The 18,028-nt window shown below is 39.9% G+C and overlaps 1 protein-coding gene across 3 annotated transcripts in view; it reads right to left on the bottom strand.

The window, feature by feature from the left end:
• The window catches only part of WASF1 (WASP family member 1), a 1,915,084-nt gene that overhangs the window by 427,402 nt on the left and 1,469,654 nt on the right, over nt 1-18,028 (bottom strand). For all 3 annotated transcript variants that reach the window (XM_044066725.1, XM_044066733.1, XM_044066743.1), the window contains one exon: nt 2,678-2,831. In XM_044066725.1, the coding sequence (XP_043922660.1) occupies nt 2,678-2,831 (154 nt within the window). The remainder of the gene's footprint in view (nt 1-2,677; nt 2,832-18,028) is intronic.

Here is an 18,028-nt window from a genome sequence, read left to right as displayed (position 1 = left end):
TCAGTGCAAGTCCTTTAAGGGAGAGTACAGTACAATCAGTACAAGTCCTTTAACGGAGAGTACAGTACAATCAGTTCAAGTCTTTTAAGGCAGAGTACAGTTCAATCAGCTCAAGTCCGTTAAGGGGGAGTAAAGTACAATCAGTACAAGTCCTTTAAGGGAGAGTACAGTACAATCAGTTCAAGTCCTTTAAGGCAGAGTACAGTACAATCAGTTCAAGTCCTTTAAGGCAGAGTACAGTACAATTTGTGCTTGAGGTGTTAAGAGTATGGAATTTTCATAGCTTCAGAGGTCCTGGTAAATTGCAGTCAGTTAAAGCCATTACATGCATTTCTTCTAGACCCAAGAAAAGCATTATTAATACAAATGTTTACTATGCAGCCTGTCTTCTTCTCCAAGGGTGTTTACAACAGTAATGCTTACTACTTCAGCCCTACAGAGAAAACAGGAAATTCCTATAACAACTTACTTTCCAATATGCAACACTCAAACTGACCTGAAGGACAACTGGCCTACTTGTGTTGGCCAGTGTAAAGTTATATATACTTAAATGACTGGACTGATCAGGGATGATTTTTCTACTTGAGATTTGGCCTTTTTTTGTATAAGCCTCCTCCTTTTATTGTAAAGTTTGCTTATGGCCGGGGTCCACCAGACTGGTTTCTTCTTGCTTGAGGAAGGAGTCTTGGTTTTATTTGGGATAGCACGGTCCATGCAATCCTGATGATGCATAGAGTGCCTTGGTGTAGGATTCCGCATCCTGGATATCATTATCCTTCTGCAAGGAAATAGTGAAGCTTTCCACTTTGGATGCAAGTAGTTTGAAGTTTGCTTTGGAAAGGTTTTTGACTATGTTTACTTTGACTGAGGGAGGTGGAGGGGTGAGGATGTCCAGGGTTATCAGTTTGTGGTCAGATCTGACCAAGGAGGGAGTGATAACGGATGTGGTACAGTGGGCGCCCATATTTGTGATGATTAAATCCAATATGTTGTTCCCTCTAGTGGGGGAGCATACTAGTTGTTCAAGGGCATTTGAATTTATAAATTCTATGAATCGCTGAGCATAGGAGTTGGAGCATTGGTAGTTCGCCCAGTCTATACCAGGGTAGTTGAAATCACCCAAGATTATGGTGTTGGGTAGGACCTTTATATTTTCCAATGTCTCAAGGAATGCAGAGTGAGCATCTTGGGACATGGTGAATGATCTATACCCGGCTACGACTTGAAATGCGGTTTTGCCTGCTGATAGTTGCGCATGGATGACCTCTGGGGCATCATGCTGCGCTACTAACCTGGAGATATGGGTATCCTTGATGAATATGGATACACCTCCGCCCTTTGTACTGCGATCCGGTAACTGAGGCCGGAAGGTAGGATATGAATTGTAACCTGGCAGTGCTGGGGTGCTCTCGAGCCTTGAACCAGGTTTCCGTCACTGCACAAACATTGATTTTCTCCGTGCTGAGGAGAGCCTCGAGTGCGTGCATTTTGAGGTTGAGACTTCTGGCGTTGAGTAGCATTACCCATAGTTTTTGGTTACCTGTGCTGGTTACGGTGGTTGGTTTGTCCTTTGAGCCTTGCCTAAAAAAGGCACTATAGGAACGGCAAGAGCCTTGGCCAGTATTCGAAAACCTAGGTGTGACATTTCTCCTTATGTTTGGTTACTGGCTTGTCCTAGTTGTGTGATGTTTCTTGGTGTTTTTGTTCCAGTAAGCATAAGGCAAACAACTCAAAGTCACAGTCAAAGTAAACTTTATTGTCATTTAGAATTACACGTGTAACCTAAATGAAATTTCATGCATCAGCTCAATTCTTGTGATTACAAATAAAAGTAAAACACATACAAGTAGCGGAATAATCATAACTAACAAATACAGTACTACTCCCAATACACGCAAGAAAGAGCACTGACATTTACCAAGAGTCATATACGAAAAGAATACCCTCCCCTGAGTTAAATTAACTACCCCATTTAAAGTAATACAAAACACGCTACAGACTGAACAATGCCTAAGTTATTTGTCAATTATTGCACTTGACTGGATTAAATAATACTGACTACGGATATAATAAATATTGTACTTACTTAGAATATATGTAACTATATATATATATATATATATATATATATCACAAATAAATAAAAATTGACTTATGTGTCCAGATCCCTGGGACTAGTGTCGGAGTTCTGAACTCGAGCTGCATCTGAATATTCTCAGACTCCATAATGTCTAAAAGGAGACTTTTGCTTAAATTTCTAGCACTTCCAGGACAAGAAGCACCTTTCTGCAATTTGCTGCAGAGGATTAAGGTTATGAGCAAGATGGGAAAAGGGTTGAGGATGGATGGATTATGGTTATGAGCTGTTAACGAGTTATCTTGTATTCCAGCCTCCATTTGCCTACTGCATAATTCGTGAGCAAATTACTTAACCTTTCAATGCTCCTGGGCTGTTACTGAAAAAATAGTTTGTGCTAGGGTGGATTAGCAGGTTAGCAAATAAATAAAAAGTATATCATTTACTGAAAATGCTGTACATTTTCTGCAATCACTGCTACATTCTTCATATAGTGCAACAGAAGAAACACATTCATCCTCAGTACCATTCTACATGCACTGGTCACTTAATTGAGTCTTACCCACAATGGCAAGTGATTAAAAAAGAGAGAAGCCTAACCTGTAAGGTGTGAGTATATCAAGTGGTGGCGGTTGTTCACAAATGCCGTACGTCTCATGTAAAGGAATAGGTAGTGTTCTGCGGTCAAATAACTGCTGGTCTTGAACTGTGGAACTTCTAAAGGCTTTTCTCATTGTAATATCTTGTAGAGAAACTGAAAAGACAAAAAAGTGATAGAAAACATTAAATTATTGTTTCAGTACTACTACAAAGAGAAAGAGAAAGAGAAAAAGCGAGAGATATGAGTGCTGAAAAGTCTTGATTTTCTAATCTGCATATTGAAAAACTATTTTATAACTGATAAGAACCTAAATGCATCAGTATATATCCACACACTTCCTCCTGACCTACATATAACTACTGGTAAAAATCAAACAATTCCACTGTAATTAAAGCTGCTTTTACACTAGGCTTTTGTTTAAACTGCTAAACCAATGAGGAACTGTAGTTAAATTATGAAGCACATTTAAACAAGGGCTTTCAAAGCAGTGCCTTGTGCTAGAGGTTGGATTACAGTAACAGTAGTTAAATTTGTGTGAAGTAAGGTGTAGCCAGGAATACCCGGTTTACTCAACTGAGGAAAATTAGAGAAAGCATCTGTCAGAAATAGTACATACAGCTCACAGAGGCATAACTAAAACAGTTTAAAATATGGGTTCTAATCTTTAAGCCTCCTTCATACTGAAAAGTTCTTCTGTTTCACCCAGATATAGAAAGCACTTTGAAGCCAATAGAGAACATCTTACTTCTAATAAAAAATTATGCACAAGTATGCTATTTTTGACAGCATACCTCTCAACCTCTTAGACCAAGAAATCTGGACAAAACAATAATTAATGGAGGGACAAAGACTCAGAAACAGGGACAATTGTTAAATATTGTTCTTATAAACCTACAAATTTGACAGAATAACAGGTTTTCCATTACTGAGAATTTTCTGAAAGGGATGAAGTTTGAAACTCAAATGTCTGTCATTACTTTCTGATTTCCATCCTCAGTGATTTGCCAATCATTTGCCAGAAAAGCAAACATTTATGAGGAACAGACCAAAAATAAAAGGCAAATATCTGGGCAGTTGAGCTGTAATATGCTTGACAGTTATAATTTTAAGTCTGCACATTTGTTTTACAACAATCACGTTATGGTAAAAAATGTTTGGCATGTAACCAACCAGCTCCTTGCTGCAGTAATGGGATATTCTAGTCTGATTATCAAGAATCACAGGTTCCAGAGGTATACCTGGAAGGAAACGGTCAGTCACTTTCCAGCATATTTAGCATAGGTTCATAGGTGTATACTAGGCTAACGATCACAACAGCCCTTATAAGCCTAGCTGTGCAACCTAAATGTGACCCACAAATTTGATTTACATAAGGGGTGATTTACTGACTGCCTCTGTCCATCAGAGACAAAGGCATTAGATGAGAGGTGAATTACTGATTACCCATCCATCGATCCAAGTTGTGCTTAAACAGGGATAGGGAGGAATTCTGATTCACATGGATGGGAAGTCTGTCCAAGGAACAGGAATTCTCTGAGAAGTGTATCTGTCTTTCCAACATGTCATATTTATATTGCAGTAATTCTGATGTTGTTTGTTTTGCCCATGTGCTAAAGGTTCATCAAAACAAGGTCCAGGGATGCCTTGTATGCCAGGCAAAGATCACTTCTCAGAAGTCTGTGTGATACGGAATAAAGAGAAAGGACTTTGAGGTGATCAGTCTAGGTCATTGTGTTTACTTCCTGCATTCTTTTTGTAAGAAACCTTTGTGGACATTCCAGTTGCTACATGTGTATGGCCAGGTACATACCAAAGGTGACATTATACTCTATGATGGGTCTGATAAGGGCTGAGTACAGTAGTAAGATGACCTCTCTGGACCTAGATGCCATGCCCTTGCTTGTAAGTTAAGCAACATAGATGGATTTTCTTACTACCTTGAACACATGTTGGTCATTACTGTCTACATGAATTCCCAGATCCCTGACTAGTGAATGGTCATTATTGTCTACATGAATTCCCAGATCCCTGACTAGTGAATCAACTTTTAGGGGTATTTTATTGAAGATGTAGTTACCCAGGGTGGCTGACTTCCCAAAAGGTACTAGAATGCATTTCTTGGTATTGAGTTTTAAATCATGGCTTTAGCACCAAACATTTGTCTGTGTTAGAGCTTCCTGAAAAGTGTTCTCATCTTGGGGGATTCAATGATTGCTCCCAGTTTGCAATCATCTGTGAAGTTGGCTAGCCAGAGGCCCCTGACATTGGCTTTGACATCCAAGAAGGAGATGCCAAAGAGGAGGGGGCCTAGCACAGAGCCCGGGGGACTCCACTGCTGACCGGTCTCTTTGTGGAGATGGCCTCACTGATTCTAACCTCCTGGGTCCTATCAACTTGTCATAAAATTAGGTAGGTGATGTTCACAGTTTTCCCTTCATCCATTGCCTCAGTGACCTTTTCAAAGAAATCCACCAGCTTCAGTAAACATGACCTTCTTTTGACAAAGCCAAACTGAGATAGATCTAGTGTATGGAGGTCTCATATGTTCTTGGGGATAATTTCCATGGCATTGCAAATAAGACCACTCGGGCTAATAGGTCTGCAGTTTCCAGGATCTGTTGAAGGTCCTACCTTATGAAGGGAGATGAGTGTCACAGTCCTCCATTCTCATGGTGCAAAGCATGTTTTAAGACTGCAGTTTATTTAAATAATGACTGCAGGGGTCCTGATAAGTCATATTTTAGACTGTTCAGGAGGCATCCCGGGATGTTACCAGGGCCCACTGAGGCTGTGTTCTTGGCTTTAGCAAGGGCAGCCAATACATGCACCCTAGTTTGGAGGGGGCTATGTTTTGATAGTATTTAAGAGGGATGGTTGGGGGTGAGAGGGGGTAAAGTTAGAAGTGAATTTGTCCACTAACAGGATCATTACATTGCCAGGCTCAGTGAATGTGGCATCATTAACCATCAACTCAGCACATGGCTGTGTGCTGCCTTGAGGTTTATGACATAGGTGAAGAAAGCCTAATGATTGTCTTTCACATGGGAAGCTATCTCAACCTCAAAGTTGGCTTTGTTTAATCAAATTCGCTCTCTTAGTTGCCTGTTTAGTTTGACAACAGACTTTTTACCTTTATGGGAATTACTCTTCCTGATTTTGCCATATTTTTTTCCCTTTTGTTGTATATCCTGTTTAATTTGGGATGCTACCAAGGTGGTTTGTTTCTGAAGCTTGTCTTGGGCTAATGTCTGGCAAGTATTGCAGCATCTATGCAGCTACTGACATAGCTGTACAGAGTTTTTGAGAGCAATTCAGCATAGGTTGTTGTATTTGTTTGGAAGGGCACTAAATTCTGATAAATCATTGCTTAATAAAAGATAATTTGCCTTGGAACAGTTCCTGTTATTTTTTAATGGGATTATGGAGTTGATTTTGAAGGAGACCATTTTGTGGTTGGACTTCACCAGGGAGAACAAGACATGTGTTGGAGGGGCAGAGTTCTCCAATATTTGAGAGCATGAGGTCCAGTATATTGGAGTCTCTAGTGGAAAAATTCAATATTTGGTCAAGGGTGTTGGTATTTACAAAGTCCAAGAATCTCTGTGACTGTAGATGTGAGGACTGTAGGTCCAATTATGCATTGTGAGCTTCTTGGGACATGGAGGGTGACCTACAGCTGGCTAGGATGTGGTATAGGATTTTGTCTATGGTGATCTGCATGTAGAAGAACTCCAGAATGTCATCCTGTTTGACCACTCTATACTTATTACTTAAGTATACTGTGATACCTCCATCTTTAGCTCTTGTCTGTGTAGCTACTGGTCTAAGTCTGTGGAAGGAACCGAAACCTCGCACTACCTAGGTACTCTCTGCCACTTTAAACCATGTGTCGGTAATAGCACAGATGTCTATATTCTCAAGTGTGAGGATGGTTTGGAGGAAGTGTAGTTTTTTTTTTTTTTTTTTTAGGCTCCAGGCAATGAGAAGTAATAAAGGGAAGTTCAGTTGGGTTGATTTTGCTATGTCAGTAGGTTTGTCAACTTGGCATTGCCTAAAGAAGACACTATGGGGATCAATAAAGTTTTAACCAGTTTTTGAAAGCCTAGAGAGAAAAGGTGCAGACCATACTTGGCAAAGCAACATGGTCTGATATCATGTTGTCTCAAGCTGGAAAATATTTCACACTCCTTAGAATGACACCAGAAAGACAACCAGTTGTTGAAATCAATAATTTTTTGCTCATATTGTGGCACCATCCTCAGTGATGGTAATGGGCTGTTCAGTGCAATGCTCATACCAGCGTGAGACACAGAGCCTGAAAGCTCCTATTTTCTCTCTTCATATAGTCCATGTACATCTCAGGTCATTTATACCTACATGGACTATGATGGAGTCATACTGGTACCTGGAGTATAATGACTTCAATGCATGTGTGATTTGGTAGATCTTGGCTCCAGATAAACAACAAACTGTTATCATCTCCTTGTTCAGCCTGGTTAAAAGGGCATTGGTATATCTTACCATTGATTCCCCATGATAAGAGTCCTGGGAAGTGTGCTTGCTTGACTTAGATGATCTTTGTTGTTTAGGAAGATTGCTTTTAAGTGCCTCAGCATATGTTAGTCTATTTGTGCGTTGTGTGCTATGTGAGGTGAATATTGGGTGAGTGGTTTTGACAACCTGATGTGTGCCTGTATACAAGAGTTTCACCTCCATTGTCATTGTGTAAGTACATCTCTTGCATATTGTGTCTGCTTCTTCAAGGATTAAGTGGTTGGCCATAAACATGAAACAACTGCTATGTTGTCTCAAGATGCCCATATCCACCAAGCTGGCTAGAGAGAAGTTAGGAAATAGCATGCCTATACTGTCTAGTTCTTTGACTAGTGAACTACAGAGGGTGGTGTATTAGGGTTAGAAGGCTATTAAGGGTGCTATGTTGGTGTACACTAACAATGGTGCTTTACTGAGGTAGATTAAGCTAAACAGGCTTTACTGGAAAGGCTCACCCAGACTCTGGTACAGATTGTTGTGAGGAAAACGTTAGTTTGCTTTTTATTTGTTGTATTTTGCATTACTTTACTGTCTTTTTCTATTTTGTATACTGTGATTTGTTTTCTTTACACTGTGTTTTACTTGTATTCTGCATGTAACTGCATATTAAAACTTGAAAAGAGACCACAGCTCTGTCTCTTGTGAGTCAGACAGAAATTTTTCGCACCCTCCCACTCGGTTACTGTTGTGTTCTTAAACACCAGAGCATTTCTAATTGCTTGCCCCTTATGTTAATTTGACCATATATCTTATTTCCTCTCTGCTTTTACTGGCTGGTGTGAGTAAGCACAAAATTATCATTTTGTGAAATCACCCCCTTCAACTATTTAAATTTATTGGCCATCCTATTTATTCCATAGTACCAGAATACAAAAGTGACCACCCCCTTTCAGTCTATCTTGCTGTTTTAAAAATAGTGACTCTCTACTAAAACCTAGCTTTTTAGACAGGTAAAACGTAAGTTACCTACTTTCACATCTAACTCCTGTAGTGCACATTGCAGTGTTTACGATAAACCATTTTAGTATCTTACCTTTAAGCATCTACTGTAAGACCACCAGTTATTGGACAGTCCACATTCTGCCTCTCAGTAGTCATCATGGGATTAGTGTTTTGTTTCTCCTGGTGACAGAAGGAGTGCAGTTATTAATAACTGCTTTATAGGTGATAGCTTGGAATATGTGCTTATATTCTGGTCCTGGTGAGAGTAGGAGCAGAGTGCATTGATTCCTAACTCTTTCTGGTTGGATAGTGAATGTCTGTGCTTAACATACCTGATTGGTCTGGTTGCTATTCAAGACATCTGTCAGAAAAAGGCTACAAAAGCCTGCAGACCTTTGCATCATCTGGGTCAAGACTGTGGATCACCAAAAAGGCTGTGGCCTGCTTCTCTTCTTGGGATTGGTGCTATCATTTTGCTTCTGGTGAGAGAAGAAGCAAAGGAGTATTGTATCCCAACAGAGTGAAGCTGTGCTGAAACCAGCATTAGTAGTAGCCAGGCAGTAGAAATTAATGCGACTCCCCTCTTTTCATCATTCTTGACAAGCTAATTCTTTACTTTTCACTAAGTACAGCTTGATTTCTTTCTAACTTCAGATCATCTGCATAAATACTTCATCCTTAAATTTTCAGGGTCTATGTATTAGTTTCCCCTCAAGTCTTTGGCAGTGCTCTGTACAGACACCTTGAGTGATATTTTTCCTGTAAAAGGAATATATAAGAAGACCACTCCAGTAGTCAGTAATAATGACCATCCCTCCTGGCATGTCTAAAGGTCAGTTTCCTGTGCTTTCTCCTATTACCCTGGTGAACTTGGGCAAACTGAGGCAGTGTAGCAACTGCCTCATGTACACAGACAACCCTCTTACCTCCCAGCACTAAGACTTGTGAGAGATGCACTTGTATATCTAAACTGGAACCCATGCACTCTCAAGCCAAGGCTGGAATAGCTGGTCAAGAAGAGAAGGTCAACATCTGCACCACACCACATGCAACACATAGCCCTCCAGAACACCCACCATCACAGCTCTTGCATAAAAACACAAAGCACACACCCACCTTCTCGGAGGCTGTCAGTAGAAATCTACCCAAACAACAGAGACCTCCAAGACAGAAACGCATTCGACCACTACAACACAGCACAAACCACAAGACACATAGCTCACCTACATAGTGTGCTCCTCAACCTAAGCCCGTAAGGTAAAACACCTTGCCCAATACATTAATCATAGGTGACTCGATAGTGAAGCACACTGATGTCCCACTCACCAGGTTGAATATGGAGAAGGTAACATTCAGCTGTCTATCAGGTGCCAGAATCCGACATATAACACATGAACTCAGGTCACTCCACAACAAGTACAAGTATGACTCTGTCACTGTCCATCATGCACCTCCCTGGACTACATGAAAAGAGACATGGAGGATCTCTCGGATTATGTGGCCCAGGCAGGTGTGACCCTAGCCCTAAGCAGCATCCTACTGTCGCCCAGGATGATACCACAGTACAAGCAGGAAATGACGGACTTCAACAATTGGCTAAGTTTCTGGTGTCATTCCAAAGGGATCCAGTATCTGTCTGCCTGGGATGACATAAGTGACAGACCTCGATGCTTTGCCAGAGATGGCCTGCATCTGTCACCCCTGGGTTTCTGGATACTGGCTAAGGCTCTTATCACCCTTACAGTGACTTTTTAGGCGATGTTCCAAAGACAAAATTACCACCGTAACAGCTATAAATAAATGCAATCTGAGGGTCATGCTGCTCAATGCTAGAAGTCTAAATCTCAAGCTGCATGTACTCAAAGCACTCCTCAAAATGGAGAACATTGACATTTGTGCTGCAACGGAGACCTGATTTAAAGCAGCAGAAAGCACCTCTGTGCTACCAGGCTATAACGCATTCCACATCCTTTCAGCCCCAGAACATGGACCTAAGCTCCAAAGGTGGTGGTGTCTCCATATTCATAAAAAATATGCACACCTCCAGGCTAGTAGTCCAGCATAACACATCTGAGATACTTCAGGTACAACTAACATTGGGTAAGATGGCGATTCAGGTCGTAGCCTGCTATAGGTCCCAACCATGTCCCAAGACTCTCACTCCACGTTCCTAAGCACCCTGGAAAGTATTAGGGTCCAACCAAACACTCATACTAGGTGGCTTGAACTACCTCTCCATCAACTGGGAAAACTACTCATGCATCAATACACTGGCCCAACACTTCCTGGAATTCACCAATTCCAATGCCCTGGACCAGCTCATTCTTACCCCCACTAGATGAAGCAACATCCTTGACTGGTTATTACAAACATGGGCAACCATTGCTCTACAATAACAGTCAATTTGTCTCTGGTTAGATTCGACCACAAACTAATCACCATGAAAATCCACATCTCACCCACACCCCCCACAAAGGTAACCAACCATGAAAAACTTCTCCAAAGCTGACTCTGGGCTCCTAAAAAAGAGGTGGCTAACTTCACGCCACCCATGTCAATGGAAAATAGATGTTTGACCGCCAAATCATACACCAATGCACTGTACAAACATGTACATAAATGCATGGAACTAGCCATACCCAACAGAACCAAGACACTCTCCTCCAAAACAAGGAAGCCAATCTGGTGGTCCCCTGCCATTAATAAACTCTATAACAGAAGGAAGAAACTGTTGCAAAAAAAGGTGAAGGCCCAAGAGTGTAAAAACTTCATTATTAGACTCAACAAAAAGTTGAGATCCCTCATCAAAACCTCTAAAGCCAGCTATGAAGGCAGAATTGCAACAGACACTAAAAACAACCACAAAGCCTTCTATAGTTGTATCAAGAATCTCCCTGGCAATACTCAGGTTTGTTCTGAGTTACTGCACAATGGTACCTCCTACACTGAACTAACAGATATTGCCAAAAATACTGGCAGACAGATTCAGTGCCAACTTTATCCCTCTCCCCCCCAAAGGACCAATCACAACATCGGAGAAATGCCAGGCACCCAGCATTACTGTAGCACAGGTTAAAGCTGCATTATCCAAAGCCAAGAATACAGCTTCCATGGGACCCGACAATATCCTTTGGATATGTTCTACATGAACTACAAGGTGAACGGGCACATCTGTGTGCCCTGTTCAATCACAGCCTCACCTCAGGCTTTGCCCCTACCGAATGGGGCACTGCTACAGTCATCCCTCTCCATAAAAGGGGAGCGACTACAGACCCTGGGAATTATCACCGCATTAGCCTGACGAGTCTGATATGTAAGGCTATGGAACACATCATTATGGTTCTAATTAACAAGGATATATGGAATCTCCAAACTCTAGACCCCACGCAATTTGCTTCTGTGAAAGGTAGATCATGCCTGCTCAACCTGGTTGACTTATTTGAGTCAGTCACCAGAGCTGTAGATGAGGGCAAGGCAGTTCATACAGCCTACCTCGATCTGGCAAAGGCCTTTGATAGCATTCCCCACTCAGGAATTATTGATAAACTCAATAAACTAGGCATCAACCCCTATATCACTATGCTACTTTTTCAGGGTACAGTTTTATGGACCATTGTACACAGAAAATTTGCTTTCTAGGTACTTGCTACTGTACAGGGCACTGTTAACCCATGCAAATGTGCAAAATTTAGAGCAGCAGAGATAAAATAATAAAAAAAAAGCTAATGAGTCCTCTGGACAATAAAATGACTGTACTATTAGTCTTTTTGCATATTTCCCAACTCAGATACAGCAGGCAAACACCTCCTACCACAAGATGAATAAATCCAGTCCTACTAATATAAAAACACAGTAGAAGAGCCCCACACATGCAGTGCTACCACAAACCAATTAAACAGCTAGCTGGAAATCCCTTACCAAAAGTAGTTTCAAGACAGTCTTACAGCAGTAACAATGAGAGAAACAACAATTTTTTTACAAAAGAAATACGATGAAATGCATGCACAAAAGCAGGGAACAGTAACAATCACTCAAAATAACTCCAGCAAGTGTGATACAGCATTCAAAGGTACTTAACTTTACCTGGATGGTACTGAATACAAGTAAAATACATCTGGAATGCAGTCTAGGACTCCAAGCTTTGTTCAGCTCTAGGAAATTTAGCAGGAGACAATATGTAGTAAAGGAGGTTTTCTCAAGAACAATACTGTTTGCTGGGTGGGGACTCCGTATCATGGAACTGTAGAAAACAATGGGTGGGAAGAGTACATAAATAACCTATACAACAAACAGAAATGAAAGAAGGGAGGAGGGGCTTGGGAAACCTGATTACCATAAAGGGTGGAGGCCAGAGACACAGCCTTATAAAACCATTGCAGCAAAAAGCTGGGATGGTTGGGAACATTTTTCAAGGAACAAGCAGGCTAGCTAGAGGCATCCAATCAAATAATGCCAGTAATGGTGCTATTTTCAGAAACTTTACCTTAATGTGTTGGTGGGAGATGGGACAGACACAGAATGCGACTTTAAGTAGGTATATGATAAGTAGAATATAAAAACATTGAAGCACAAACTGTAGCAGCGACAATTCTCTCACTATTGAATTTCTACTACAGTTTAAGGCATGCAGAAATTCACCAGTAACACTGTTTATGGAAAAAAATGCAGTAATAAATGACTAAGGCTCAAATCTGGCAGTACTACACAGTCTTGTCACAATTGAGAATTAAACTACAAGACTATGGCCCTCTAGGGGTTAAAATACAAACGGAGAACTTTTACAAGCAACTCTACTTGTGTAAGTAGAAGTGCAGAATAATGTAAAAACACAATCTTCCCACAACTACAAATTAATATTCAAGACTAAGGTCCCAGAACAAAGTAAACACTGCAAAGAAAAAAAAACTTGACTAAAACATGGAAAAAGGCAGAAAAGGACAAAGAAGTATCACCAAGCAGGTCACTATAAGTGCAAATTAAATATCTAAGCAGAATTGAAATAATTTTCTTAGGTTTTTGATGAAAAGCTAGTTACTCACAGCTCTACACCTCCCCATATCTTGCATATATTTTCATGTAAAATACATAATATGACTTGCACATTTACATCACTTAATCTTTTACCAGCTACATAACATTAGGAGAAGATATAGTTGTGGCTATTAATCCAGGTTCAAATGCCAAATTTAAATTGTACCCACAATTTAGAGCTACAATGCATAAAGGGACTGGGTTAAGTGGGTGCTAGATTCCCATTTTACCAATGTGTGCAGACATTTATACCACCAGTACGAAACACATGCATGCCATTATTACTGTGGCTCTGCCCTGATCTAGATTTATGGATAGATCAGTCTACAGAACATAACAATGTAAAGTGATATACCAAACCTAAAACCAAGGGCCTTTACAAATTTACACTTTTGCTGATTAAAGTACTTAGTATGAAACAGAGGTGTTCCCTTTGCAAAACTCATTGAAAACTGTATATTTTCAACCTGCATTCCACAATACTGAATGTTTTACTCTAACACTTCATTAATCTCCCCCAAGTTTTGTCAAAGGGGAAAATACAAGTTTTGGATTTGCTAGTCACAGTCCATTAATTATAACAGATAAGTTCATAATCTACCTTGGACAGGGGAAAAAACACCACTAGTGAAACAAAGCCCTTGTTTCCATGACAGCTGCAATAAAAGACATCTTACTGTAAGAAATGAAAAAAAAAATGTAGGCTCATGTACCACACCTAATAAGTCACAAACTCAGGGTTTGCCAATTCTGCTGCTGTCTAATGCTCTACCAAGATCTCTTCAGGGTACAAATCCCCAAGGATCAACAGAATGAAAACTGGTTAAACCTTCAACAAGGCTTTAAAAAATTTTTTACACAATCAAGACCTCTCTGCACCTCCATGTATACCCTTCATGTTGGGTAAAAGCCTCCAACCCCCAAATTTATGCATATCTACTCCATGATTGCAGAACTGCACAGAAAAGAGAAACTTGTTAGGAAATGGCAATACCTATGAACACAGTTTCCATCAGGAAAACAGTGATCAGGCAGTTCAACAACAGGGACCTGGGTGTAATCAGATAGATCCCCATCAAGCTATGACTGACCTACAAAAAGTTTCCGTGTACCATCAAACAAATGTAGATGGTGGCTGCTAAAGTGCCCAGACAGTTGTATTTTGGAAACTTTTTTATCATCTTTAAGATGTCATTCCAAAACCTGCTGCATTACTGTACCTATGTGACACAGCACTGTAATCTGCACAGAAATACTGATGGAAATTACCACTCAAACTGGAAGTTGCTGAAAACTTGTTCTTTTTATTAATGTTAAAAAAATAAAAATAAAAAGCCAACAACTCTTTACTCATCACACATAATCAAAGTAAGCAACTTTCTCCTCCATGGACTTCTTCATAGTATGTCTATAAAACTCAAGACACTTGAATAAATAGCTTCAATTGAATATATAACATATATAAAATATGTACTATGTTCTTTCTCCTTCAACATATGTGATAAACCAAACAGTAATTCAGGATACAAATCACAAAAAACTTACTATTTTGAGAATGAAATTGTAAGAAATGCATGTAGTACAACTGGACATGTACTTTTCAACTGGTTTGCCCAATAAAACATTTGTCACAATAAAATCATAAACTATACATTACTCCAGTTAAAGCAACTCTGGCAAGAAATCTGAATGAACCTCTGTCCATTAATTACTTAAGTTAGTTACTAACATCAATATAAAGACATAATGAACAATCCTTACAAGGTAGAGTATCAGCAAAAACCTGTGATATTTCTGAGTATTACCCTGTAAGGACTAGGTGGTCCATTAGGCTACAGAAGTTCCTAAAAGAAAACATGGGTCCTCACAGTGTTAACTACTTGTTAATAAGACAAGCTGCTACTGTCCCCTCCCCCCAAAAAAAGGATATCCACTTTCTGTGTGTACATGTGATGTCTTAGTGTGAAAAAAGTGAAATACTATAAAGACATCAGGAATACAGTAAATCTTTTTGCTCACAGATGGTACACCACTTCTGACTGAATAAGTACCACAGTAACATCCTACACAGTTACTCTCAGACACACACATTACCTCCCACAAAGAGCCATGCCAATGATCTTGTATGCAGTGATCATGTGAATGCCATCTCCTTTCATAGACACCCTGACACCTGTCTCCACAAAATAAATTTTTATATCCACCTCTGGTATCTTATTGTGAAGAAAGTGAGACATGATGGCTACAATAATGTATTTCAACATGTTTTTTACTCAGTAGAGTACTTGTGACTGAAAAGAAAGCACAGAAGGCTCACAGTAATGTACTTCAGCATCTTAATTCCAAATGTACACTGTACACACAATCAGCATTTTTAAATTACACATTCATTTATGCAAATGTGAAACCAGAAGCTCACATAATATAATTTCTGCAGCCTTAATTACCATTAGAGTTATGAAATATTAAAAATAAAGAATAAAATAATATCGAGTTACATCCAAACAACCTTTACTTAAAACGGAAGTGCACCAAAAGAAGCAATGAATTATTTCAAATCTTGTGAATGTTCAAGCATTGTAATCAAAACTGTGCTTTATGTGCACTGCACATGCATGAAATCATTATGCTGCCTGAACACTTCCAATGGCATTAAAATCACTGTTCAAGTCGAACAGATTAAATTCAATGCACTTTCACAGGAAATCCTCTATGTGTGGCAGCCAGTGACAGGGTTGCCCATTTTTGCTATAAAACATTATTATGTTCTAGTACTTTCAGCCTGTTTTTTTTTTTTTTTTAAGCAACTCTCTCTGTACATCACACTCCACATTCAGAGATACTTTATTTTATTCTGGCTGTAAATATCTAGAAAACTCTACAGAAGACTGGTGATCTATGTGGTTCTCTTCCATAAATCAGGTAAACTACAGCCGATGTCTTAGATATATTAAAATGGTTAGATAACATAAATGTAACCAAGTCAGTGTAGAAACGTTGCTGGGTCACTCAGGTACCCGGATGCCTACACCTAAAAGTCAAATGTAGAGTTTGTTATACAGAAGATGGAATTTAATTTTTATGAACTACATGAATAAAAAAGAGATCTCTTAGGAATGGCTATATCCAAGGCTGTGACAAGATGGAAGAAAACAATGAGATCTGTACACAGTCCATGCATTCAGGAAGCAAGAAATGACAAGCCATTTTATCAACAAAACCACAAAATTCAACTTGGCAATCTGCTAAACACCTGCATGAGAAGGGGAAACTGCAAGATGAGAAAGGCCTCCTGATTTTCTTTCATTTCTTTCTTTTTTTTATTTACTTAACTGTTCTCAAAGGTTTTATTATTTTTTTTTTCTTTTCTGTTTCGACTTATACATTGTCTCTATTTCAAGTATTCCAGCAAGTTCAAAAACATCTTGGTTCTGGTTTGGCAGAGTAATCCCTGGGCTACTGACATAATTTCCTTTGTTTTCCTTCGGGACAGGTTCATAGTACATACTACCTTTTGTCTGCAACATTAATTCAAGGAATGCTTCAGGGAGTCAGTAATGCTACACTCCAGTTATAGACTAAGAATGCAATCATTCCTCTACCAAGCATGCAATCTATTTCTTAACCCTTTACTTGTCTCACATATTCATACTCAGTAGCAATTTTCATTCACAGCCAAAGTAGGACTACAAAAAGCCAAAGTATTTTATCTCCAATTCTCTCAATAAAACATATGGGCTCTATTACACATGGATTTATGCTGTCTTTTTTGTCATGCTCTCTCACATCTTTTCATGTTTTACATAGGCTTTACTGAAAAGTCAGTACTTCTGAAATAAATGGTGGTCTGCATTATGGAACTGCCAAGCAGACTGTGCACATTTAGTCTCCTGCACAAACCTTACATCCAGACTGTACTCAACCAGCATTAACAATGTGACAATACTAAATACACTTCTGGTGGTGCTTAACAACAGAAGGTTCATAGGTTAGTACTAGGCTATCGGTCCTAGGGCCAATACAAGTCTAGCCATAACAATTCCCTGGCTATTTCTTCCCACAGTATTTACTTCCCTGGACCCCTGTCTAGCAGAGCAACTGACATGATCCTCGGGGGTGAATTCCCTATTTCCCATCCAATCATCAAGGTTCCTTTTGAAGAGGGCCAAAGAGGCGCTCTGCTTGACATGTATGGGCAGTCTATTCCAGAGTCTGGGGAGTCTCTGGGTCAGGAACCTATCCCTCCAGCATGTTTTGTTCATTGTGATAACAAGGTTTAGATCCCTGGAGCATGTTTCTCTGAGGCATTAGGATTTCTCTAAGTGTAGCATGTCCATCACCTCTGGGTTTGACATGGCCTTGTATGTTAAGCAGAGATCGCCTCTGAGTAGACGATATGCGACAGAGTACAGGTGAAGTTTTTTTTTAGATGGTCAGCATAAGGCATCTGTGTTAGGCCTGTGATTCGTTTAGTGAGATATTTCTGCGGCCTTTCCAGTTGTTGCAGATGTCTTGAGAGGTACATACCAAACGAGGCGTTGTATTCTATAATGGGTCTAATGAGGGATGACTACAGTGGGACAATGACCTCCTTTTTTCTGGATGAAAAGCCCTTAGTGATGAGGTGTGCAACAGAAAAGGATTTCCTGACTGTTGTGGTGATGTGGTTATCGAAGGTGAGACCACTGTCCACCTGTGTCCCTCAGCCTCTTATCACACTTTTGGTGTTTAGTGTACTGCCGCCTATGTGGTAATTCACGGGTACGTGTTTTTTCCCAAAGGGAATAACTATACAATTCTTGACATTGAGCTTGAGCCCATGG

Source organism: Protopterus annectens, chromosome 1.part0 (assembly GCF_019279795.1).
Source record: "Protopterus annectens isolate FY-2018-M chromosome 1.part0, PAN1.0, whole genome shotgun sequence".
Taxonomy (NCBI): domain Eukaryota; kingdom Metazoa; phylum Chordata; order Ceratodontiformes; family Protopteridae; genus Protopterus; species Protopterus annectens.
This window is presented reverse-complemented; position numbering and strand designations above follow the sequence as displayed.